Source organism: Lissotriton helveticus, chromosome 9 (genome assembly GCF_964261635.1).
Source record: "Lissotriton helveticus chromosome 9, aLisHel1.1, whole genome shotgun sequence".
In the NCBI taxonomy this organism is placed as follows: Eukaryota; Metazoa; Chordata; class Amphibia; order Caudata; family Salamandridae; genus Lissotriton; species Lissotriton helveticus.
In genome coordinates, this window is record NC_136070.1 from 1140279671 (window position 1) to 1140305511 (window position 25841).

At 41.7% G+C, this 25841-nt stretch overlaps 1 protein-coding gene across 1 annotated transcript in view; it reads left to right on the forward strand.

Moving 5' to 3' along the window:
• IL17RD (interleukin 17 receptor D) overlaps nucleotides 1–25841 on the forward strand; it is a 219434-nt gene that overhangs the window by 130086 nt on the left and 63507 nt on the right. Inside the window, exons 2-3 of the mRNA XM_078661574.1 lie at nucleotides 19712–19769; nucleotides 23723–23848. Of these exons, the coding sequence (XP_078517700.1) occupies nucleotides 19712–19769; nucleotides 23723–23848 (184 nt within the window). The remainder of the gene's footprint in view (nucleotides 1–19711; nucleotides 19770–23722; nucleotides 23849–25841) is intronic.

The window sequence follows — 25841 nt, forward strand, 5'->3', positions numbered from 1 at the left end:
CTTTCTTTCCTTTGTAAATAGCAATTCTCTTTAAATTCCATACTTTCCCATCACTAAGAAGAACAGCATTTCGCAAGACTTTCTTTACCATCATAGGTGTAGAAAATTGAGATTCACCTTTGCGAACCTTCCATGGTAATTTCACTTTCACTAACATGCCAGCTTCTACATTTATAGAACCAGAAGCATATTTATTGTCAAAACTCTTCTTATATTGGAGATGTTTCTCAATTATATTGTCTTTGATTTCACTCATCCGGATGTCAACACAATTTTTCTTATGTAACCAGTCAGGATTGTATTTAGTTCTAGCGACACGACCCCTCATGATCTCGAAGGGTGACATTTTCAAAGCGTCATGGATGTTGGTTCTGTAGGACCAAACAGCTTTGTGTACACAAACCTCCCAATCTTCTTTTTTTAACTTGGCAATTTGGATAGCATTTTTTAGGACCTTGTTAAACCTTTCACATAAACCATTACCACTAGGATTATATAGTGAAGTAGTTCTGTGAGTGATGCCTGTTCTATCAAAATAAGATTTAGTCAATTTAGATAAAAATTGAACACCATTATCACTTATGATTTGAGTGGGTAAGCCTTCCTCCATAAAAACCTTATCAATAAATTCTAAGACAGTGGTTGAGTCGACTTTGTCTACTACGGTAATGCAAGGCCATCTAGAGAAAATATCAATGACAGAAATGATAAATCTGTGATTGTCCCCAATAGGTCCCATAATATCCATAGCAACAGTATGCCAAGGACCATCAGGAACCATAGTTACACACATCTCAGGTTTTAAGGTATTAAGAACTTTATCTGAATTTGAACAAACTATACAATCACGTACCATTCTCTCCGTCATGACATCAATGCCAGGCCACCAGTACCATAGCTTAATATTCTGCTTGGTTTTAACAATTCCACAGTGATCTTTGTGACATAAACTTAAAATAGAGTCTCTCAAAGATAAAGGAGGAACAGCTTTGTCACCCCGAAAAATGGTATTGTCTAAGACTGTAAGTTCATTCCTAACTTCCCAAAAAGGTTTAAGGTCGGAAGCTAATTTACTTTTCTCTGGCCAACCTTCACGAATAGAGGAAACAACTAAGGTCAGCAGTTTGTCTTTCATATATTCTTCCATCCAAACTTTTTTTTCAATACAAAGAGGATTTTCATCATGAATAAGGGCCACTTGAAAGGAATCCCACTCATTTACCGTATACTCTTGTAAATCAGAGGGCATGCGTGACAAGAAATCCGCAATAACATTACTCCTTCCTGGAAAATATTCGATTTTAACAATAAAGTCTTGTAAACGCATAGTCATCCTAGCAATTCTAGCAGTGGCATTGTAAAGACCTTCAGTGGTAAGTAATTTGGTAAGAGGTTTGTGATCAGTTCTAACTACACATCTTTTTCCCCATATAAAACTCCGAAAATGCTCTAATGACCAAACAACAGCTAGAGTTTCCTTCTCAATAACTGAGAATTTACTTTCAGGAACGGAAAGGGCTCTAGACGCAAAAGCAACAATGTGTTCTTTACCAGAATTGTCGATTTGCGAAAGAACGCCTCCCAGACCCTTATTGCTGGCGTCCACAGTAATAACAGAATTAAGGTCCACATCGAAAGGAGATAAAACGGGAGCATTAATGATGTCGGATTTAATCCTATTGAATTCATTTTCGCAAAGAGGAGACCACTCAAATTTGACTTTACTTTTCAAAAGTTGTCTAATGTTAAACACTTTACTGGAGAACCCTTTAACAAATTTAAAATAAAATTCAACCATACCTAGGAATGATCGAACATCATCAAGTTCGGGCATTTATATAGCGCACTACTCACCCAGAGGGTCTCAAGGCGCTAGAGGGAGGGGTTCACTATTTGTCGAATAGCCAGGTTTTCAGTTCTTTTCTGAAGGAGATGTGGTTCTGAGTAAGGCGGAGGTGGGTGGGGAGTGAGTTCCAGGTCTTGGCAGCCAGGAAGGAGAATGATCTGCCACCCATGGTGGTTTTTCGGATGCGCGGGACTGCAGCGAGGGCTTGATTGGATGATCTTAGTTGGCGGGTGGGAATGTAGAAGGACAGTCGGGTGTTGAGGCATTCGGGTCCCAGATTATAAAGGGCCTTGTGTGCGTGGGTAAGAAGGCGGAAAGTAATTCTCTTGTTGACGGGAAGCCAGTGGAGGTTTTTTAGGTGTCCTGTGATGTGTTCTTGGCGCGGGATGTCTAATATGAGTCTCGCTGACGCGTTTTGGATACGCTGGAGCTTTTTCTGCAATTTTGTTGTAATTCCGGCGTAAAGTGTGTTGCCATAGTCTAGTCGACTCGTGACCAGTGCATGGGTGACAGTCTTTCTTGTCTCGAGGGGGATCCAGCGGAAGATCTTTTTGAGAATGCGAAGGACTTTGAAGCAGGAGGACGATACGGCGTTGACTTGTCTGGACATTGAGAGAGAGGAGTCTAGAATGAAGCCAAGGTTACGTGCATGGTCTGTGGGTGTGGGTGCTGATCCCAAATCGGAAGGCCACCAAGAGTCGTCCCAAGCTGAGGGGGAGGATCCTAGGATGAGCACCTCCGTTTTGTCTGAGTTGAGTTTTAGACGGCTCTGTTTCATCCATTCGGCTACTTCTTTCATACCTTCGTGAAGATTGGTTTTGGCGGTGTTGGGGTCTTTGGTGAGGGAAAGGATTAGCTGAGTGTCGTCGGCGTAGGAGATGATGTTGAGGTTGTGTTGACGTGCGATGGAGGCGAGAGGACTCATGTAGACGTTGAAGAGGGTGGGACTGAGTGAGGAACCTTGAGGTACGCCGCAGATGACTTCGGTGGGCTCTGAGTAGAATGGGGGGAGTCGGACTCTCTGGGTTCTCCCAGCTAGGAAAGAGATGATCCAGTCCAAGGCTTTTCCTTGTATGCCGATGTTGTTGAGGCGTTGTATGAGGGTGCTGTGACAGACAGTGTCGAAGGCGGCGGAGCGGTCGAGTAGAATGAGGGCCACTGTTTCTCCGTTGTCTAGGAGTGCTCGGATGTCGTCGGTCGCCGCAATGAGGGCGGTTTCGGTGCTGTGTTTGGCTCGAAAGCCGTTCTGTGAGGGATCCAGGGAGTTGTTGGATTCAAGGAAGGCGGCGAGTTGGCTGTTGACGGCTTTCTCGATGACTTTGGCTGGGAAAGGGAGGAGGGATATGGGTCGGTAGTTTTTCAGTTCTGAGGGGTCTGCTGTGGGTTTTTTCAGAAGGGCGCTGAGTTCGGCGTGTTTCCAGATTTCTGGAAAGGTGCCAGAGTTGAAAGAGCAGTTGATGACACCGCGGAGTTGGGGAGCGATGATGGAGTCAGCTTTGTTGAAGATGTAGTGGGGACAGGGGTCAGAAGGCGAGCCAGAGTGGATTGAGTTCATGAGGCGAATGGTGTCTTCAGTGGTGATTGGGTTCCAGGAGCTGAGGTTGTTAGTTGGAGGGGGTGGGGCGGGTTGGTCACTGGGGGTATTCTTGAAGCTGTTGTGGATGTCAGCAATTTTGTTGTAGAAGAAGGAGGATAGCGCATCGCAGAGGTCTTGGCAGTTAGTGATGTCGTTGGATGCTGCGGAAGGGTTGGTGAATTCTTTGACGATATTGAAGAGTTCCTTGCTGTTATGAGAATCGTTGTCGAGACGGTCCTTGAATGCTGATTTTTTTGGTGGATCGAATCAGTTGGTGGTGTTTGCGGGTGGCTGTCTTGAGGGAGGCCATGTTGTCTGGGGTTGGTTCTTTTCTCCAATTCTTCTCCAGGGTGCGGCATGTCTTCTTGGATTTTTTAAGGTCATCATTGAACCAGGGAGCCTTTTTGCTGGATGATTTCAACTGGTGTTTTTTCAGGGGTGCTAGTTCGTCCGCACTGTGGGTAATCCATTGCCTGAGGTTGGTGGCCGCTTGGTCTGGGTCCATTGCTAGGGTGGGAGGGTTTTGGTTGAGTGATGTGAGGAGTTGGTCGGTGGTGATTTTATTCCATTTTCTCCGGGGAATGGGTTGTGGACGGTTGTGGGATAGGGTGGTTTTGTAGTTGAAGTGAACACAGCTGTGATCCGTCCAGTGGAGAGCTGTAGTGCGATCGAAGGAGATGTGCTTGCTGGAGGTGAAGATAGGGTCGAGTGTGTGTCCGGCTGTGTAAGTGGGGGTGTCAACAAGTTGTTTGAGTCCGAGATTGGACAGGTTGTCCAGAAGGGTGGTGGTGGTGTTGTTGTCGAGTATGTTTTCAAGGTGGTAGTTGAGGTCTCCTAGAAGAATGTAGTTCTCGGAGGCGAGGGCGTGCGGGCTGACGAAGTCTGTGATGTCGTCGCTGAATTGAGATCGGGTGCCTGGAGGCCTGTATATGAGGGTGCCTCTAAGGGTGGTCCTGGGGTCGGTGTGGATCTGAAAATGGAGATGTTCGGCGGTTACAAGATTGTCGTCAGAGCTGGTTGTGATTTTGATGGTGTTTCTATGGACGATGGCGATGCCTCCTCCAGTTTGATTGATGCGGTCTTTTCGAATGATCTTGTAAGTGTCCGGTATGGCTATGGCGATGTCGGGGGCAGAAGATGCGTTCATCCATGTTTCAGTAAGGAAGGCGATGTCAGGTGACGCAGTGTCGATTAGGTCCCAGAGTTCTGTTGCATGTCTGTGGACCGAGCGGGTGTTCAGTAGGATGCATTTCAGGCTGTTGAGTTCGGAGCTGTGTGTGGAGGAAGTGGGGTTGGTGAGGGTCCTGAAGCAGTTGAACTTGCAAGAGAGGCAGGCGAATGGGCCGTGGGTACGTCCTGGGGAAGCTTCGCAGCATAGTAGGGTGCGTCCGGGGTTGAGGGCGAGGAGAGTAGCGGCATCATATGTGACTCTAGAGGGTTGGGCGCGGCGGGGACCAGGGGGTCTGGCGCTGGGCGCGGTCCAGGCGCGGACGGGCGCAGACGGGCTTACCTTTGGCGCACCTTCGGCGCGACTGGGGCGCGGTCGCTGCGCGTGAACGCTGCGCGCGATAGCATCTGTCATAAGTTGTTAGGGGGAGGGGCGAGGGAGGATCAGATGGGAGGCGGGTGCGTGGTGGAGGGGGCGGTCTCAGGGCAGAACAACAACAGAGCAAATGGCGGCTATAACGCGAGTTCAGACCGGGTTGGAGGAAGGAGCAGAGGTTGTAGCCAAAAACGATGAGAAATGGTGAACAAATGCAGGTTTAAGCAAAAGGATTACAATACAATCAATAAATGCAGGCACAGTTGAGCACAAGCAGGCAGGCACGTTCGAGCGCTTAACGAGGGCAGCAGCGCGATGCAGGCAAAAGAGAAAGTGAAGTGCAGCGTCAGGAAAGCTCAGCAGCGCAATGTGCACGATACCAGGCAGCTCAGGGCAGGAGTCAGCGAGGGCAGGAGGGAGCGACCGTTCTCAACGAGGTCGAGGTGGTCATCGTTACTTACTATCATCCTTACTAGTTGGAGAAGGTGCTTCTTTAATAGCATCAACTAGCTTGGGTTTAGTCGATACCCCATCAGAACATAAAACATGACCCAAGTAAGTTACAGATTTCACCCCGAAATGACATTTTGAAAATTCAATAGTTAAACCTTTCTCTTCAAGAATGGTAAGAACTTCTTCAAGAATAGAATTGTGTTCAACTTCATCTTTTCCATAAATTAATATGTCGTCCTGAAAAAATCTAATTTTGGGGTGCTTGCCAAAAAGTTGGTGCATAATACGTTGGAAAATGGCAGCAGCAGAGGCTAAACCAAAAGGCATCCTCTTGAATTGAAAACAACCCATGGGTGTAATAAATGCCGTGAGGTGTTTACTGTCATCGTCTAAGGAAATCTGATGGTAAGCAGCAGAGAGGTCTAAGGTTGAGAAAAAGGAGGCATCTTTAACTGAAGACAGCATTTCAGAAATTTTAGGCAATGGAAATTTATCGACTACTATGTTTTCGTTCAAATGGCGAAGATCTACACATAGCCGAATTTCGCCGTTAGAACGTCTGGCGATCACAACAGGAGAAATCCATTCAGAAGACACTATTGCCTCAATTATGTTTTCTCTAACTAATTCCTCTAGTTCATTTTCAACATTATTTCTCACTAAAATGGGGATGTTTGTAGCTTTGAAAACTTTAGGTTTCGCATCACTCTTCAAGACAATGCGATGAGAAAATCCTTGAAATTTTCCAATCTTGCCACTGAAGACAGTGGGAATTTTTTTTAACATGGAAACACCAATTTTTTCACCATCATTAATTACTAAAACTGGTTCAGGGCTATTTGGATTGAGAATAATGTCTAAATCCCATTGATCTTTCCATCCCAGGACAGAAGGACCCCGTTTGGATACATAGAGCTTTCCTAAAGAATCTCTATCTTTAAATCTAAATTTTAAAGGTTTGAAACCAATAATCTCAATCTTTTCCCCCAAAAATCCTTCAGGAGAAATGTCAGAGGGGTAAAACTCATTCCCTAATTGTTGTGCAAATTCCGAATTCCATACTTTTTCATTTACTATGGTATAGGGAGAGCCGGAATCAGCATAGATATTAATTGGAACACCACCAATTAACATGTTACAAATAGGTTTCTTAAGAACATTCTTCTTAAAGGAGTCATTAATATTGAAAATATAAACTTTCTCAAGTGGTTTCTGAATACACTCATCTTCCATAGAACAATGAGTGACTTTCTTAATGCATTCATCCTCGACAGAACAATGTAGAACTTTTCTAACAATATCCTCGTCTTCACTAGAAGAGGAATTGCAAATCACCTTTACTTTTTTATTCTTAGACCTATGACAGGCTCTAGAATAATGTCCAATTAGACCACAATTGGAACATTTTTCTTTAATAGCCGGACACAATTTAAAGTTAGCTAAGTGTGAACTACTACCACATCTGAAGCATTTGAGCTTCTCAGAACTTTTGACCTCACTAGGTTTCGTTTTAACTTGGTATTTCTGTTTATAATTAGATTTGCTCTGAACTTTAGAAATAGTATGTTCAGAAACAACATTAGAATCAGTAGATTTATCATTAACTTTGATAGCTTTAGCACTACGGCCAGAAAGTTCAGCCTTTCTAACGATAGTTAAAACATCCTTAAGGTCTGAATCGCCATTAATCCAAAGTCTATCTTGGATTGATGGATCAGAAGCGTGCATCACAACTTGATCCCTTATAAACTGCTCTTGAAGGTGATCAAACTTACAGTCATCCGCTATCTTCTTCAGTTCAGAAACATAAACATCTATAGTTTCACCAGGCTGCTGTTTCCTGCGGAAAAACTTATATCTGGTTATACCAATACACACTTTAGGGGAAAAGTGACTATCAAAATCTTTCAATACATCATCAAAAACATTGGATTCCCCACCACCAGTACATTTTGACATTTCCTCATAGACTTTCAAACCACCTGCGCCAAGAGAATGTAAGAATAATTTCTTTTTCCTTTCAGGTTTCATTTTCCCTTCTTCGTCGATGGTATCAATAAAATTTACAAAATAAGCTTTCCATTGGAGCCATTTCATGCAAGGTTCTGTGCCAGAAGGCCAAAAGGCTTGAGGTGATTGAATAGTAAAGTTCTGAGTAGCCATAGTTAAATTATGAGATCCCAAAACAGTCAATGAAGATAATTATCAATTGTCATAAATAGTCAATGTAGGAAGGGAAAATTAAAATGTTACTGACTGTCTCTGAAGAGCTGGAACAGCAAGAAATCCGTGGAAAATGAGGAATTACAATGAAGGAAAGTGGATTATTAATTAATTATTAAGCGCCGTTGAATTTAGCTCAAACAACATTGCTGATCGATATTTCCAATGATGAACGCCGAGTCGTTAGCAGCGTTATAGTGTGTTACCATGGAGATTCTTAAAATGGCTGCCGGCGTCTATCGTCATCACACGACGTGCGTGATGCGTCATGAAGAGAGACCGTCGTGAAGAAGGAAGTCAGGGTGTTCGCGAGTGAGCAGGAATGAGAACGCTCACTACAGTGAAAAATGGAGGCTCTCGAGGCAGTGGAGGATTCAGAACGAAAGCGCTTGTTCCCTCAAGGTAACCGCTTCCCAAGCCTCTGCCGGTAACCGCCTCCCAAGCCTCTGCCGTTTGAAAGATGCACTAGTTAATCTTTAGTTTAAGTATAGTTAAAGTTAGACCCAGCGCGTAAAAATCTTTAAAGCGATGTGTAGCATAAGGGTCAATTAACCACACCAAAAAAAAACAAGTTCTTTACTCACACGATGTAGTGGGAACTCGTCCTTTACTTTAACGGTGCTGTCAAAGCGGCAGGGCCAAGGCAGGTGTCAAACACGACGTTCTTCAAGAAGGAATTGTAAAAACATCAGAGAAGTCAGTTCCACATTGAGGAGTTATTTCCTTGTAAATAGGTGGAAAGTTCAAAAATACTTCAAATTGTAGTCATTAGGGTTCGGGGGTTTCCTGGTGCTTCCTGGACCTCGTCGCCAAAATTGTAGTGTAGAGTCCACACAATAGAATAAGGATTAAAAGGATTTATTATAGGAAAAGCACAGGAGCAAGGTAGGGTACAACCTACACAGGACTTCTTCCCCAGTAACTGTCAGTACAGAGACTGGAGAAGAATCCTGTGACAACAAAGAATGTTACAGGAGCACAATTCTATGGAAAACATTAGGGGGCCAACATGACAGAAATGTATGTAATTGAAAAGAGATCACAATAGCGCAAGGAGCAGTTATTCTTACGGGGTTGTGGGAGACACTTAATAGCTCTTATTGAAGAAAAGTACAAAGTGAGTTTCTGTGCATAGGGCCCCAAGCCTCAGAACTTTTTAATACTGTTTGGTAATAGCTAAGATTTGAAGACGAGGAATGGCAAACGGATTGGAGCTAGAGGAACAGAATTGAGAAACTGGGCTCACGACAGGCAAAACTGGATTCTAATAAACATGTAATATGGAAAGCATGACTGAATACAGATGTGCAGACAAAAGAAATGAGCCATACTGGCAAGGCAAGAGGGACACAGAAAAATATGAGACCCAGATAAGCAACTGCAGCCAGAATTGGTAGTAAGCAACGGGAGCGTCCTCCTCAGCCTGGGTACTCGCCAATGACTACGCCACACACAGAGTTTACTATATAGTGCGTCTTTTTTCGTCTGCATGTAACTGCAAATTCAACATTCTTCACCTGCATTCATTTTGCTGCGTTCTAACGCTTACGTCTTAGTTCTGCGGAGTCCATCAGTAGCCACAAGAGTTCCGTCATTGCTACTCGCCCAACACTACAGCAGCTAGAACAAGGAACAGAGGAGTACAATGCAAGTAATCAGCAATGCGATAAGTAACAGGGCTGGAACTCTGCAGATAGGCATAAAGGACAAAGAATCTACATACAAACCAGAACAGGAGTGAAAGTGCACTGGCAGACAAGGGAATTTTGGAATCCAGGATAAAGTTAGGTACTGCATCAGAACAGAGATGAGCTATAGCATCAGAGAGCAAGAAAAGGACCAAAGTAACGTGAAAATGCAAATTACACAGATAAAGGCCTTCAAGCGGACAGTCAGACCAGGTTCTAGCAGGGTTTTGGCAGTAAGACAGCGTACTGTGTGCCAAAGTGAGGTCTGCAGTAAACCCGGTGAAGGCAGGAGCTCACAAAGTCCACGTGAGCGCCACCTGGTGGCAGGTTGGTAGTAGAATGCTAAAAAGCACACACCATCAGGCAGTTTTGGCTGTTCTCTTTGGGTGACCACCCTCCTCCCCCCACAGGAGAACGAATTTCTAATGACTTGCAGTACTACAAAAACGTGGAGCATCGCCAGTGCACTCTCAGATTGTAGAGTTAGCTGGAGAAAAAACATGGGGCAGGTCTGCATTGCAGTACAGCTTTTCCATGTTGTGCAGGGAGCCTTCCTCTCAGCCGTTGTAGCCACCTTATTTGATTGTGTGAAGATGGATGTTACATTATGTTCCACTTTAGCGGGGGGGGGCGGGACCCTCTTTCTCTTAATTTCACTGTAACAGTTGTGCACATGCTGCTAATGCTTAATTTGAAAATAAATAAATAAATATCGAAGTGCCAGGGCCCGTGTCAGGAGGCCACTGCAGCTTGCACCTCACATTGCTCCCGACAATGATGCCAATGACCGGATCGACACAACTACTAACAATCACACTCCTACAAGTGTGACAATTCAGACTATTCCAGGTCCCCGAAGCTATAGTAATAATTGACACGCAGGTATTAGTCATTTTAATATATATTGTATTAAACAACTGTTTGCCTAATTTACAGATGATCCTAACAGTGCCATCACGTGGGAGACTTGGTGCCAAGCTCCGGAAACCACTGGCGCATATTAAGCTCTGCATGCAGCTTATGTTTGTTACTGGATAAATTGTAGTTCTCGTCTGTACTTTTTGAAAGCCAACAACGCCAAGAAATTCACTTTTGGGAAACAAAAATCCTATCTGTATGTATCCACAGATAGTGCCTGTTGGTTCTTCAGTGTTTTCAGAACGTAGTAATTAGTACCTTGTTGTGAAGCTGGTATGGGTGGGCCTGGCTGTGGGTGGCGTATGAAATCTGTAACTAACACCAGATGGATGAACAGGCTGTCTGGTGTTCCAACCCCTGCTACCTTCTCCTCCTGGGTCCGTCACTTCTAAGCTGCCACTGTGGGATCACACAGTGGAAATAAATCCAAAGTTTAAGAACATCTCCCTTAATTTTGCTCCCATTTCAGAACAATCGTCCTCTTTCAATGTCCCTGCCCAAGCAGGGCTGAAGCACGTTGGCTTATAGGCCACTTACTATGGCTTGTTTACCTTACCAGTCAACCTATTGCTGTTAAAATGTAATCCTGTGTGAATTTACTATTTGTATACATAGAGCTCTAACCACTAGTATATGTAGTAGACCTTTGTACTTACTACCATTCCTATGTGATTTAAGAGTTTATCTGTTTGTATCTCTTCCCTGTGTGACTTTCCATTTTGTACATTTGGAATTTTTTCCTGTTTATATCTTTGAGTGACTTTACACCTTGTACATTTGCAATTTTTTTTTCTGTTTGTATCTCTTATGTAACTCATGTAATCCAAAGTCCTTATGTAACGCAACTGGTTCTTTTGTGAAGCGCTCTGATACCTTCAGGTAATGTTCGTGCTATATAAAATCGCATTAAATTAAATAAAAATATAATAAACCTCCTTTTCAGTGGTTTGACGATGGATAGTCTGCAAAATACAAATAAGAGTAGGTTCTGCCAAAGAGTCAATCAATCAATCACTACATTTGTAGAGCGCGCTGAGGGTGTCAAGGCGCTGAAGGGGGGGGGCGCTACTGCTCGAATAGCCAGGGTGTGTCCTGAAGATGAGATGGTCCTGGGTCACTCGTAGGTGTGCGGGGAGGGAGTTCCATTTCTTGGCTGCCAGGTAGCCCTTTGATTGCAATCGGGAGGTCAGGCGTTCTCGAAGAAAGCTGTGTCCGGTCTGTTTGAGGAATCAGTGCTCGCAGTGTAAGCAGCACGTGGCCGCCTCTGAGGCAGCTGCAGAATAGACTTTGTAAACACACACTGAATGCGAGGATCATAATCAGGGCTGTTTGCCCAATAATTAAAGTATAATCTTCCTGTTGAGTACTTCCTGCTGTTTAGAAGCCAGATGGGCAGCTGGCAGAGGTACCCCCCAGTTCACATTTTATGGTTATCCGCGAGAAAAGGCCAAGATAGCCCCCTCCTCGCACCCCACCCAGTTGCAGCTCGTACGCACCCGCCCGCTCTTTTGTTTCTCAAACATAATCAGTGACTTTTAAAATCCAAATTACCGGCCTTCCCTTTAACAGCGCACTGTAAAGCTTTACAAGCCTCGTCAAGCTGCAGCGTTTCCGCAAGGATTTCTCACGCCCTGTGCCAACGGTGTTGGCTGTGACGCAATTAGGTTATGGAGGGTGCATTATTGGGAACAGTGCCCTTTCCTGTAAACCCCAGTCTAGACTTTTCCTATGATCTGTGGTCTCTCCAGATTCGCACATTCTAACCTTTTTAGGCAGGTGGCGATAATTATGCGTTAAAAAGTGGATCTTGCATTGTGTTTCTTTGCCAAGAATGTATTTTGCAACTGGCCATTTTTGAAGTTTGCTTTGTGCTAATAGGTGAATTAACGCAAAACTCGAAGCCTTAAGGCTAAGACGCCATTTTGTGTATACATCGGTTGAAGGAGCTGGTCTAGTTCTCCATTAATATGCCGAATTACAATAATCTAGAATAGAAACATATCAATACATTTATCATTTGTTAAAAATGATTTTAAAAATAAGAATGAGTCATTAAACCCTCCTTAAATACTGAAAACTTCAAATAAGTTTTCAGAAGTGAAGAATCCCCCTTTACCCAGCCTTGTCGCAAGATAAACATACACAGTTTTTTCACGTGACTCTGGAAAAATAAATGCAACTCAGCACCTGCATTCATCAAGCGACACAAAGTCTGTTAAAAAAATGTATATACTAAGACCCTAACACCTTTTGGTCTTCAGTAAAAAAAAATGTTGCTTGTTGTTTTCAATTCTATTGTCTAGCTTTGCGTTGGGGACTCCTCTGCCTCAAGATCTGACTGACTGCTAATGGCCCTTTACCTCATTATAGAGTGACCCTCCCCTGTGGCTTGGGCCTATAACTCTGGAAAAGAGCTTTTACAACAATGCTATCCTGAGAAGCAGGATACAGTAGAGGTAGGTCCATATGTGGAATGCATAGTGTAATTCAAGGATGGAGTAATGTTGTTCCAGAATTGACCCTGCTACTACATTCACATTAATACAATTTAAACCTCTTTAAATAAGTAACACATTTGTATGATATTTTAATCCATAGTCAATTGACTAGAACAGTTACTTCTCAAAGGTTGACCACTGCATAAACCAATCATTAAGATGTATAAACAAGGCATAAGGTTAGGTATTTGAGAAAGCTTCCAAACCTATTGAATTACTGGACATATTTAACACGATAATTATCTAGTCTAATTTGGACTACTATATCGCAAAAAACGTAAACTAAGCACAATCCTCTTTAATTACTAGGGATTTACGTTTCCCTTCCCTTGGACACAAGGGAAATCTCTTCAATCCCATCTAGGCAGCTGGATCCATCCCAGAGATTCTATTTCTTCTTTAAAGACTAGTTTACTGTTGACACAAGTAAGAATATGCCTTCTACAGCTTAATACCTGTACAGCCATGGCCCAGTACGATCCTCCATTAGCGAAGCCTCTTGAGTGGTGTTTACAAACAACTTTGGTAATTTTCTGCCAGACCATAGACATTTAGAACCTAACCAGTCAATATTGTGGCTGGGATTTAGTTTGGAAACCTCTCCACTGTCGTGGTGCAGGATTACAGCCTGCACCTTCTGATCTGGAGGTGCCCGCCTGCTGGTTTTGCTGTAACGTGGATCACTTGTAGAAGTGGGTTTATAAAATCAGGGTGCTGGATTAGTATTCCTCATGCCCAAACTATTGCCATCTTTATTCTAGGATGGGATCAATTCAGGTGGCCTTTACTGTCTACATACGCTTCGATGTACCTCAAGGAGGAATCCTGTCCCCATGTTCACTTTATATGAGAAGCTTTTCGAGATTTGTCCATCATCATGTAGGTGATAATTTGAAGTTGTCACCCAATAAAGATCTCATTCTCCTTGTTTAGTACCTGAGATCCATTGAGGACTTGATCACTGGGTAATTTTAGAATGTATTCCCAGTGATGCTCGACAAGACCCATCATTTGAGAAGTTGCTCATGAGCGTGTACCTTGATCAGCGGAACGATTAGAGTCCTTTAGCTGTTTTCTTGGTTCTCAACTTGGTACAGACAGCCGTGCATATTATCAGCATTGTAAACATAGAAAATCATCAACTTTTTCTCCTTCGTCCGAGTAAACCAGGTATTGCTGAAGAATACTTTTGCATGATGGCACAGGCTGTGGTTTGTCATAAACTAGGTCTGAATTGTTTTTTACTTGCATCTTTGTGTTCCACTCTGTGCTGCCCAGAGAGGAAGCAATCTCTGAAGCTCCTGTCTGGAATGTGTTTCAAGTTGGGAGGAAGATTTCAGAGCTTTACCATGGGTGTCTGCTTCGTCTCACAGATGTGCCACAATTGTAGAGCTCAACATCCCCCAGTCTTAACTACATATTTGTTTTGTCTAGAAACACAAAAATTAAGGTCAGAGCACAGAAATCCAGCACCAGTCGTTACAACGTGTCATGGCTACAATATTGTGATAGTAACAAGGTGCACTGGACCTGTAACGTGACCTACATGCATCCCATAAAGTTGGTATACAAACCACCACAATCAATTCAACACAAATGGTCCTGCACTCAGAAATAACAAAAAAACACTTGGTGGAGTTAATTGTTAGTCCAACACAGAAAAATATATATAAATGAATATCTTCCCAAATAAAAGAGCACAGGTCGTATTTTAGATTGTAGCAAACGGTTCCTTTATTCTTTTAATCCATAGATAATTTCTTTAAAAACACAGCCCACAACGGACAAGACTGCCGATGCGTTTCCTCCCCCATGGGACTTCTTCAGGGCTTGATAAGTAATATTCTGTACAATGTAATTCTTATTTAAGTGCTCAGATCAATAAAGGCCTTTTCGATTACTTTGAACCGGACACCAACCTAAACAGTTAGGAGATACATATCCCGTGTTATCTATGGATTAAAAGAATAAAGGAACTGTTTTCTACAATCAAAAATACGACCTTTGCTCTCTTATTTGGGAAGATATCAATTTATATATATTTTTGTCTGATTTGACAGAGCAGGTGTCTTCAGACATATTGTTACCAGTTATTTAATATATGTGGAGTATCAATCTCTTCCGTCATGCTATTGGCTGTTTGTTTCATTCTGCCTTCTGGGGTGAGTTCATGCATTGTAATGCACAAGTGACTATTTTACATTTGTGAAAAAGTCAACAATCACACATTTCTATATCTCATCTTTGGTAAAGTCATAAAACAGTCCTTTTTTTGCATGTTTGTTTTTACTTCAGTAGCTTTATCTATATAATGTCATTGACATTATCACCACCAACACCATCAATAACCCCTTTGGTCCCACCATTAACTCCGCCACAGCATGTATATGTGCCTTTGCTTACATGAAAGCCAGACTTGTAGTGTTTGCCAAATCCTGTTGTAATGATATATTAACTCGTTTTTGCAATGAACGTATTGCCCCTTATTTGTATTCTTTATTGTAGTATTTTTTTAAATTGTTTCAAATAATTCACACTTAGTTGGGCGTTCATTTACAATATATTTTTTTTTAAATATGTTAAATAATAATTGAAAAGCAGTACCTTTCTGCTGAGGAGCTAAGAAAATTTCACAAACTACACTTTTGTGTCTAGTTATCTGCCAACACTTGCTATGTTTGAATAATTTTTAGTTTGTATATAATTCAAAACACACAGACATTTTTATGGAGGAATATGTGTCAGGGCTATGTGAGAAAACGGAGTGAACAAAATGGTTGCTCCCGTAGTTTCCGTAGGAAGCCTGGTATCTGTTGGATTCAAATTAAATCTCTGTGATCATTTTGGACCAGGGGCAACACCAGCTGATGGCAGGCCTCCCTAGGCAGGTGCTAGCCGGATCTGACCGGTTCCAGGCGGAGGCCAACGGTGGGTGCCTTATTTTGAATTTTCTTGGGCATCCTGCAATGTCAACAATTGGCTGGCAGGTGTGTAATGGGGATGCCTGAACAGGTGGCACAGGTATCCGTGTGGGTTAAAAGTAGAACTCATCCCCACTCACCTTACCTGGTTTTGGTCTGGCTGCCCCGGGCAACCACTGACACGCTTGCACTCAAGACCGTGCTGCCTTTGAACTCACAAAGGATTTTATTTTTCATACCCTCCCATCTCTTTTGGGAGATTTTCTGGCAGGGAAGGAGTCGTGTTTGGACACAAAGCAGGAGGACCACCTTGGCCGGTCTCCCATTGGATGCGCGGGGGAGTAATTCTTTTCTGCATTGGCTCTGGCATGGTTGTGGTTTTGGGGGTCCAGATTTCATGCTGGCCCTCGCTCCCTCTATCTTGATGGGGCAAGTGAGTTTGCTTTGGGATGTGCAACTTGTAGACAGGTCATGGCCCCGAGTCAATTGGAATAGTTGATGCATGGGTGCCTGGGGGCCGGTCAACCATGACTCCTTTAAGATCTGTGGTTAGGAGATACCGTGCATTAGTTTCTCCTAAAAATGATGTGATGTCCATATTGCAAATGAGATGCAGGAATACCGTGTAATGTTTTAATGTTGTGTTTGCAATTTGTAATGAATACGGCCTGAGAATTGTTCTATCATCGAACGCAGGAATGTCGTCAGCTTGTCTCTATCACATTAGAGGGAAACTTGGGGAGGGGAGGGGGGGTGGAGATTGGAATCCCTGGGTGGGTGATTTGGATAGGTCTCGGTACGGTCCCCCCTGTGCTTTTTACCACCATACAAAAGCCTTTTGGTTTTACCGAAACAAACCTTTTGGCTTTGTCAAAGCATTTTACCAACTCATTTCAGCATTAGGAGGAAAAGTTACTGTTCATGCCAAATAGCATCATATAAAAAAAGAAAAGTGCGGTGATGCATATGGGTGCGTCCATCATTACACTCAGTGACCCCCAGTGTCACCAAACGTGTGTACACACATGCATCATAACATAGCAGCCATAATTGGGTTTTACAGTTCCAAGATTGATAAATAAAGTGCGCCAAAAGGATGAAATAAAATAATTCAAATGTAGCTTCGACGAGGGGAGAAGATAATGAAGGACCTTAGTGGGTGGGTGTTTAAAATTTAAGAAATTGAAAAATGTATAAAGGAACTCAAGTGAAAAAGCAAGAGGAGAGCAATACAGCGAGCATGGGGTATGCAGGACAACAGGGTTGTGAGAAACAAAAGACTAACTGCAAGGGGCCCGGAGGAGCAACACTGGGAGTAGTTAAATGTGGAAGCAGCACTCGAAGGAGAGAGCACATGAAGCTGCACAGAATGCTCTAAGAAAAAGTTGTCTCCTGACTAAGCAGTGGAAGAATACATATCGTCCAATTAAAAGGATGGTTTAAAAAGTTCTGCCGAATTAAAGAACTAGGGAAAGCCGTTAAATAAAAAGCAACCACAGAAAATTGACATGAAAGCCAATCGCTGAAAAGCTCAAAGTTTTTGGGTATTGTCCACAATAGTAGAAACCTAAAAATGCAACAAAAAACACTGACCAAGGCAAAAGAAGGGAATCTATTTAAATATACAGTGCAGCATTTCAGCAATGACGGTAGGTGGGGAATTACAAAGTTGGTATAATGCACTGCTTTTATATAGAGAGTGCTGTTTTATAGAAGTGTAGACCAGGTACTGAACTTTGCGGAGCTGAAGATGTCACAGCCCAGTGGACATGATCTCCTCAGCCTGGTAAAGTGCCTCAAGGATTTTCCCCTCACTGATAACTTCATAACTGAGAATGTCACTTTTAAGCCCTGAAGTGCCAAGGGTATCACTGACGCCTCGTCACAGGGGTGGGGGGTTGGGTTGGATCAACAGTCTCACTGACCCTATCCCACTCTGCGACCAGTGAGTGACTGCATCCTCCTCTCATAGGCAGCTAACGAGGAGGTGTCAGTCCCAATGCTTTTAGAACTCACTGCCACAGATTTACCATTTAATTTCTAAATCATGCAGCTGTAGTTCTGCCTGTTTAATTTTGACGAGCACACAAACTCAATGCAGGAACATTATATCTTAACCTACAAATTACAAACGTTTTCCCTACACCAGAATGTGGCCCTCACTCCAGCAAATCATCTAGTGCCTTTGAAGTGCACTTCATGTTTCCCCTCACGGGTGGCATTGTGAATCTCGTAGTTCGTGCAACCTGTATAATAACAGCTGGTTATAGAATAGACCCGTTTGATCATTGTTGCACTCCTGTTATCTTCAGTATTTTGAAATATTTGTTTTTTCCTCAATGCAAAAAAATCAATTCCATATGTTTGCGTATTTATGTAGTATTTCCATAGCACAAACCTAGTCCAAACACAACAGAGCACTGAACTGGATCAAAGACAATCAACGCCAAGGAGTGATCAGAGCGGTAGCTGGTTTGTGGACTTTGAATTATTTTTTGATGTATTGTTTTTAGGTCGAGCCTGGGCAGCGCATGCGCTGCTCTGCGAGGCTTGCTGTATTGAGGTGGGGACTTAAAGCTCCGTCCATTCTCCACCCATATTTTTCATTGGGTTTAGCCATTGTCCACTGAAAACTGTAGCTGTTCATTGGTCAAAAAGCTGAATAGTCCTGCCTTAGTACCGCCTTGTCTCATTTTGTAGCCTCCCATGGAGATACCCCCTGTTGAGTGTGTTGTTACTCAGGAGTCTTGAGCTTCTGTACACAATTTCATTTAATGGTTTTAACATGGCTGCTGTTACAGGCAGGACACGCTCTCTCGCAACCCTTTATTATTAGTTTTACGTAGCACGGAGCGCCATGCTTATAGTGGCGGCCATGCCTTTGCTTTATTTGCTGCACCAAACGCTGCTGCATGTGTTTGTTAAATATTTTTTTTTTAAACTATTCTTTTATTAATTGCCCCATCCCACATTTACTTTAATGGCGGCCGCGCCCCTTGCCTTAAATGAGGCGAGTCTAAGGAAAGGGGCGTGGCTGCCATTTAAAGTGAAAGAGCGGCGTGGGGTGCTTTTACATAAAAAGCATTTGTTAGTCAAGTTGACAAACTATTTTTTTTTTTGTAAAAGCACCCTATACAGTGCTTTCACTTTAATGGCAGCCACACCCCTTTCTTTAGGCACAGCTCCTCTAAACAAAGGGGCGCTGCCGACGTTAGAGTTAAAGCGCAGCATAGGCGTTTTCACAAACGTAAATGCGACACCTATTATATTGCAAATGACTGTTTAAAGAGATGTCTCTATCTACGTCTTGCTTTCGAGAAGCATTGGGGTGGTATGTGTACACCAGACACCGACACAGCACCCATTTATTGAGTGGTTTCGCTAGAGAACCAATGCAGAATGTTTGGGTGTGCACCTGTGCCGGGTTTTAGTGGAACACACACATTTTTGACTCGCTCACAAGTAACAATTGAATATTTATTTTTTGTATTTTTATCACCTGGTGAGCCATGTGTTTTAGAACTCAGTAGCAACATTCCACAATGGGGTTACACCAATGCATCATTTGTGTTGTTAGCACAGAGCTTTAAGTGGGATGTAAAAAGTGTGTGTGTGTGTTGTGTGTGTGGGGGGGGGGAAGAGTCTTTAAAAGGGGTGTGGCCTTTGTAATTTAGTATGCGGCTTAAACAATCAAACTACATTTCTGCGATCCTTTTAGTGTGCCACATGATTGGTATTTTGGTGCAAGATTAAGTAAAACATGTAAAATATAACAAACTAAATTGCTGATGTGGATTACGTTAACTTTGTTTACATTAATTGTTAAGAAATCTGTCAATGTTATTTCCCGTGAAGATAAGAACATTAATATAAGGCTCAATAGGGACTCGTTTAAATGTATGTTTTAAAATACTAACTGGTCCGAGACCAGGGACCCACAACACTCAAAGCCCTGGGTTAGCGCCTGTTGTTAAATGATATCTGCTGTTACTCTGCCTGGCATATAAATCGAATGTTTTGAGTAATGAGTGTTTTCCTCCAACAGGGGGTGCCATTTTTCAGCAAGACCAATGATCTGCCAAACATCACATTTAAATATGACAGTAAGTCTTTTTACATTTTTTAAATTAATGTATTTTTAATGCTACCCGGGTGAAGTAATTGTCCAACAAGGGCCGCACCCTAAAATGCCATTCCCAAGCTACAGTTGCGGTTCTCTTTGGACTAGTTTCTTCAGCGTTCTCAATGTATGCATTTCTGATTAGTTCAAAACGACCGACGTAGGGTTGTGTTCTGTATATTGACTTTTTTTTCCTGAGGATTGTCTTTATTTTAATTTTTTTTGTGTGTGTGGCATTCCATTTTTCACCCGCTTACCTCTTTGTTTGGATGTACATGCTTATTGTAGTGCTTTGAGTAGTTAGGAATGTTATGGTAATTGGACCTTCAAGGGTTTTAGTTGTCTTTATGTTTCAAATATTATTTTAAATATCTATAATCGTACGACCTAATATATTTGATGCCGTTAATGCACAACAACTGTGACAAATGTTTTTTAAGTCAATTTCTGTTTGTCACTAAACAGTGATCTTTTTGAGACAAAAGAGAGCAAAAGAAAGGGTGTATATGAAAGAGTATTCGGATTTAATATTTGTTACAAGGGTACATGATAGATATACAACGTTGTAAGAGAACATACAAATAAATTGATCTACAAAAATTCTCTATACAACAATTGCAAGAGCTTTTCTACCTATTTACAATCTAATTTATTATCCGGTAGAAAAAGCAAGCGTCGACGTTTCGGTCTCTATTCTTGCGTTTCCGAGACCATCCTCAGGACATAAAAAATCATATCTTGGGAGACCCTAAAAATAACAAAGATGCCATTAAAAAACCATCTAAGTATCCTATGCTTAGGAAATAAGCAGTTATCAAAATATATAACACCCTGAGCTCTCAATATTTTATAAAACAAAATACATTGTATATCTATTTACATATCATTCTAGAGTTTGATTCAGAATTATCTAAGTTATACATCCCAAATGGTTACTTCCATCAAATGCAATCATTGTATAGATGTCTATTTCACAATTAAATTGTTTTCTGATTCAACACTAAATGATATAGTGCATTGAATGATTTAAAAATGACCTTTCAAAGAAAGCGGTTTGCATGATTGTCAAAGCAGAAGGATAAAGAGTCACTCATGCTTGAACTGTGGTTACATTTACAAGAAAACATTAGTTTGTGATAATACTTCAATTTCAGTTATTAAATAATGTCTATATGTCTTGGAACAATATAATCCATTATTTATTGCATTTACTTGAAAATGATGTCTTGGCCTTAAAGAGTGTCATGTATGTATATAAAAAATTACCTCAACCACGGAAGTTCTGATTATAGTGGTAATGTGCGACACGGCATAAATCGAAATGATTGTATCTCTCTTAGTAGAATAACCTGCATCACAACCAAAAGAAATGTCTGTTTGAGAACACTGGCCTTAGAGACAATATTTTGACTGACATCGACATCCACAAGTTAAATATATCTTCCATGAGATCGGTCTATGGAACTACTCTATGTCCTTTGCTAGTTTTTCAGATAACTTAAAAACAACCGGGGCTGAACATTCGTCTCTAAAGGATTGAAGACATAACACTCAGTGTAATTACTAAATGCTGGTTTAAACTAATTTTTCTAAAAAACCGGAGAGAGTGGGGGGGGGGGGGGTGAACCTCTATTTCTTTATATCGAGCAACTAAATTTAAGAATACAAATTTATTTATAAGAAATATCACTACATGGATCGCATTATCGTGCAAGCGACAAAGAACAAACTGTCTCAGCATGGTCAATAAATACCTGTTTGAAGTCCTTATTCGCCTGACTTCATAGGTGTATAGAAAAGGAATTGAGCCGATAAAATATCTGTGGACAGGTGGAGAGAAGCAATTAATTCCTATGCTTGTGTTACTCTTAAACAAATATAGTCTCTCACTATCATCTTATTTTGTACCTCAATCAGGCCGATCCGATATTAACCGTTAGGATTTAGTTAATCAAACACATAAGTTAATGTTATAGTAGGGGGCCTACAAAACTATGAAATTTTAAAATACTAGTGTGGGACCTCCAATATTATGAGGCTTTCAATAGCTTTATTCAGAGAGTAACATACCTAAGAAAATTGTGAAAATCTCCTATTGTGTTATTCTGGCGTTTGTAGTTACAACGTTGAGTCTATCGCAGTCAGCTCTCAACAACTAAAAAACACCAAAAATGTGTATTAGTTAAAGGTTCAGTATTGAATTTAAGCCAAGCAAGTAGGGGGGAATTAGGGGGGAATTATCTAAATTGCCTGCTCTGTCAAATACCTGAAATTAGTTTGCTGCAGCCCTTCACTTCCAAGTCAGTTCAGGAGCAAGAATGAATGCATGTAACCCGAAGCTTTTTAAAGGGCTTCGTTTGGAGATCAAAAGAGGACTTTCATTTAGAGATCAAAAGAGGACTATCGTTTGTCAAAGGGTCCAATGTGTCTGATAGCAAACTGGCGGCCATCTTGGAAGGTGATATTTTACATATGGCAAAATTACTGTTCATCAAAGCAAAATATTAAATTTTGTAATTTTTCGTTGCATAATTACACAGGCTCTCATTAAAAATACAAAGTTCACCAAAGGTTGCCAAACAGTCGTATACCCTACTAATAACTGCAAAGAAATTAACTACTTTATCTGGCATCAGTGCATAAATCGTTAGGATGTTCTTAAACCGGCAAATAGTATCCATAGAGGTTTTCTAACTACAAAGACTACTAACAATGCTCCATATATATCTAATGGAACAAAGCAGTCTATATTCATATTGGCCAAATATAACTTCCACAGTAAGCATGGTTTATTGCGGAAACGCAAGAATAGAGACCGAAACGTCGACACTTGCTTTTTCTACCGGATAATAAATTAGATTGTAAATAGGTAGAAAAGCTCTTGCAATTGTTGTATAGAGAATTTTTGTAGATCAATTTATTTGTATGTTCTCTTACAACGTTGTATATCTATCATGTACCCTTGTAACAAATATTAAATCCGAATACTCTTTCATATACACCCTTTCTTTTGCTCTCTTTTGTCTCAAAAAGATCACTGTTTAGTGACAAACAGAAATTGACTTAAAAAACATTTGTCACAGTTGTTGTGCATTAACGGCATCAAATATATCAGGTCGTACGATTTATAGATATTTAAAATAATATTTGAAACATAAAGACAATTAAAACCCTTGAAGGTCCAATTACCATAACGTATCTATTGCCCAAACCCTCAAGGGTATATTGGGTTGCTCACTTTTGTGTACCTTGAGTAGTTAGGAGGCATGGAAAAAAATTAATGTTTGAGCCTAAAGTTGAAGTGCTTTCGCAGGAATGTGGCATCGCTCCCGGCATTATGGTTTCGTATAATTTTCTCCACGTAAAGGTCAAGTAAATGGAAATTAAAAATGTCACAAATTCAGGTGTGAACTAGTTGCCAAGGGAGGTCCGAAAAAGACCACAAGGCCTATCATGTACATCTAGTTGTTGACCTGATATGGGGAACCACCGCCTCTAACTTCATCACAACCCTGACAGTCCTGCTTCTCTGAGGAATGGTCATTGCCATAAGCCCCTACATGCCTTACTAACACTCCCAGATATGGACAGGGCTCTATCCATTGATGCAGGGAGCATTAGTCTTGATTATGGGTGGTTTGCTGTGCTTCATATCACACTGATAAAATCCAATCCCACAGTGAGTGAAATGTATGGGGTGCAATACTGGATTTTGGTATGTTTGAACTGAGGGTTTTGATATAATTCCATTTGACAATTTCCAAGTGTGGTAAACTTCACACACCTAATAGTTTCAATGTCTGGGCGAAGGGGTTTTTGTGCAGGAACACCAAATACTGTATCTACTACAGACGGTGGCATTCATGAAACCATGTTGAGCAGAGTATTGATGGTATTTGGGATTTGTTTGTCATTTTGTTTATTTTAATGTTTCAGACTGCACACCATATCTTAATTCTGCTGGAAAGAATTTGATTGCTGATGTCCTGAATATAACAATCGCTCAATATTCCTGCAATGACCAGGTGGCAGTGACCGTACTGTGGACAGCCAATACTATTGGTAAGTAATAGAAAGTAAACCTATAAGATACGTTCCTCATGCTTCATCATTTTGTGTGGCTGCTTGTGGTCTTGAGGTTGAGCGTCTAGCATTCACTGATTTAAAGGGAAAGATGGTGAATATGTTGCAGAGTTTAAAACGTCCAGGTATACATGCGTTTGCGGTGGCATCCAGTTTGTGAAGCCTTACTAAATCAGTATTATGGGTGAAAAATTACATGAGTATTTCTTTATTGCTTATGAAAGGATTGTTCTTTTTGTTTGACATTAAGGGGTATGTGGAGTGTTATTATTTTTTTGCTTGGGAAGATTTGCAGGGACCACAGTTCCCCCACAAAGAGCGCGCTGGTGGTGGTGACCGCCACAATGTAGCTGTCTTTTCTGAAAGTGTAGTACGCTTTGTTGCAACCTTAGAACTTGCTTCCAAATCTATGAGAGGTAAACCATGTTAAGGGCCGGTAAACTCCTGTTTTCAGCTTGTTCCTCCATCTTTTGCCAGGGCGGGGTTTTTGCATCTCAAACAGGTATAATTCTCAACCCTCCCCGCCATTGGCTTTACAATTTGAGGCAAAGGTAACAAATCAGAACATTAGTCTAACCTGGGGAATCTAATGGGCATTGAATCAACTAGTAAGCAACATTGCATCTCATCCCTACTTTCAGGAACTAATCATTCTCCTCCAAAGGCTGGGAGCAGGTAAGCTCTCCAGTTTCCCACGTCTTTACAGTGGGCTATACACAGCTATGTCCTTGGTTTGTTACTTTGAACAGAATCTTGTGGGTCAGACAGATCTTCCCACGAGTTGAGCTTCCTGCCATCTTCTCTCCTCCTCGTAAGACTCTCTCTATCAGTCGCCTGATACATAACAAATGCCTTACCGCTAGTTAACAGAAGGCTTCCGGAAAATTACATCTGCAGTGGTAAGAAACCGATAAACATCTCTTGCAGAGCAACTATTTAAATGCTTAAACAGGTCTTTCATTAAACATGAGTTAGCATAAAAACAATCCATCAGCATTTAAGCGAACATTCATTACAATAGGTTAATTTGTGTTTGCTTATAATGTCGCAGTGTGATTACATAATATAAAAATTGTATTACAACTGTGTATGTTATTAGCAATTGAAGTCCGCATTTTATAGTTAATTTTGTTTTAACTATTAAAATGCAGAATTTCTTTCTATCTCTTTCCAAAGTTTGGGAAATGTATGCATTTGTGTTCTGGGGTGTAGAAAGAACTGAAAGGGTTGGTTGTTTTAGTTATTGTATTTCCTCCGGGCCATTGTGAAAAGCCTCAGTTGAAAATTCCTTATCCCACTGCTCGGCATTGTGAACACTTCTGTTGCACAGGATGTTTTCCTGTGTGCCCTCAAAACTGAATAAATGCTACTGCTGCTCAAATTCTAACCCAAGGCAACTTAAATGACTACTGGCCAATCACACACATATCATTCCTTGGGAAAAACGACCAAGAAAGGTTTTAGATCAGACTGTAGTATTGAGACAGCATCTATCCAATTTGTGGATTTTACCCTTCTTTTGAAAAATAAATGACCCATTTGATCAGACCTGCTGGATGTCTTGTCTTCTCTCATTGGAGTCATTGATCAACAATTACAGCCCTTTTCAGTCTGGATCAAAGAAGCTCAGATGGAATCAATCAATCAGGGGAATTGTAAGCGCGCTTTTCACCCATGAGGGTCTCAAGGAGGGGGGAGGGGGTCAGCAGCACTGTTTAGCCGAAGAGCCAGGTCTTGAGGATCTTCCTGAAGGTGTTCCGGGAGGGGGCGCGTCTGATGTCTAGCGATAGCTCGTTCCAGGTCTTGGCTGCAATGTGAGAGAAGGATCTTCCGCCTGTTCTGGCTCTGTGGATGCACGGGGTTTAGGCCACCACTGGCATATCTTCACAATTTAATGCCAGTGGTGGCTTTGGTAGGATGTACTGAGTGGTCACACTGAGGGTTGCTGCTGATAGGCCCACTGTGGATTCCA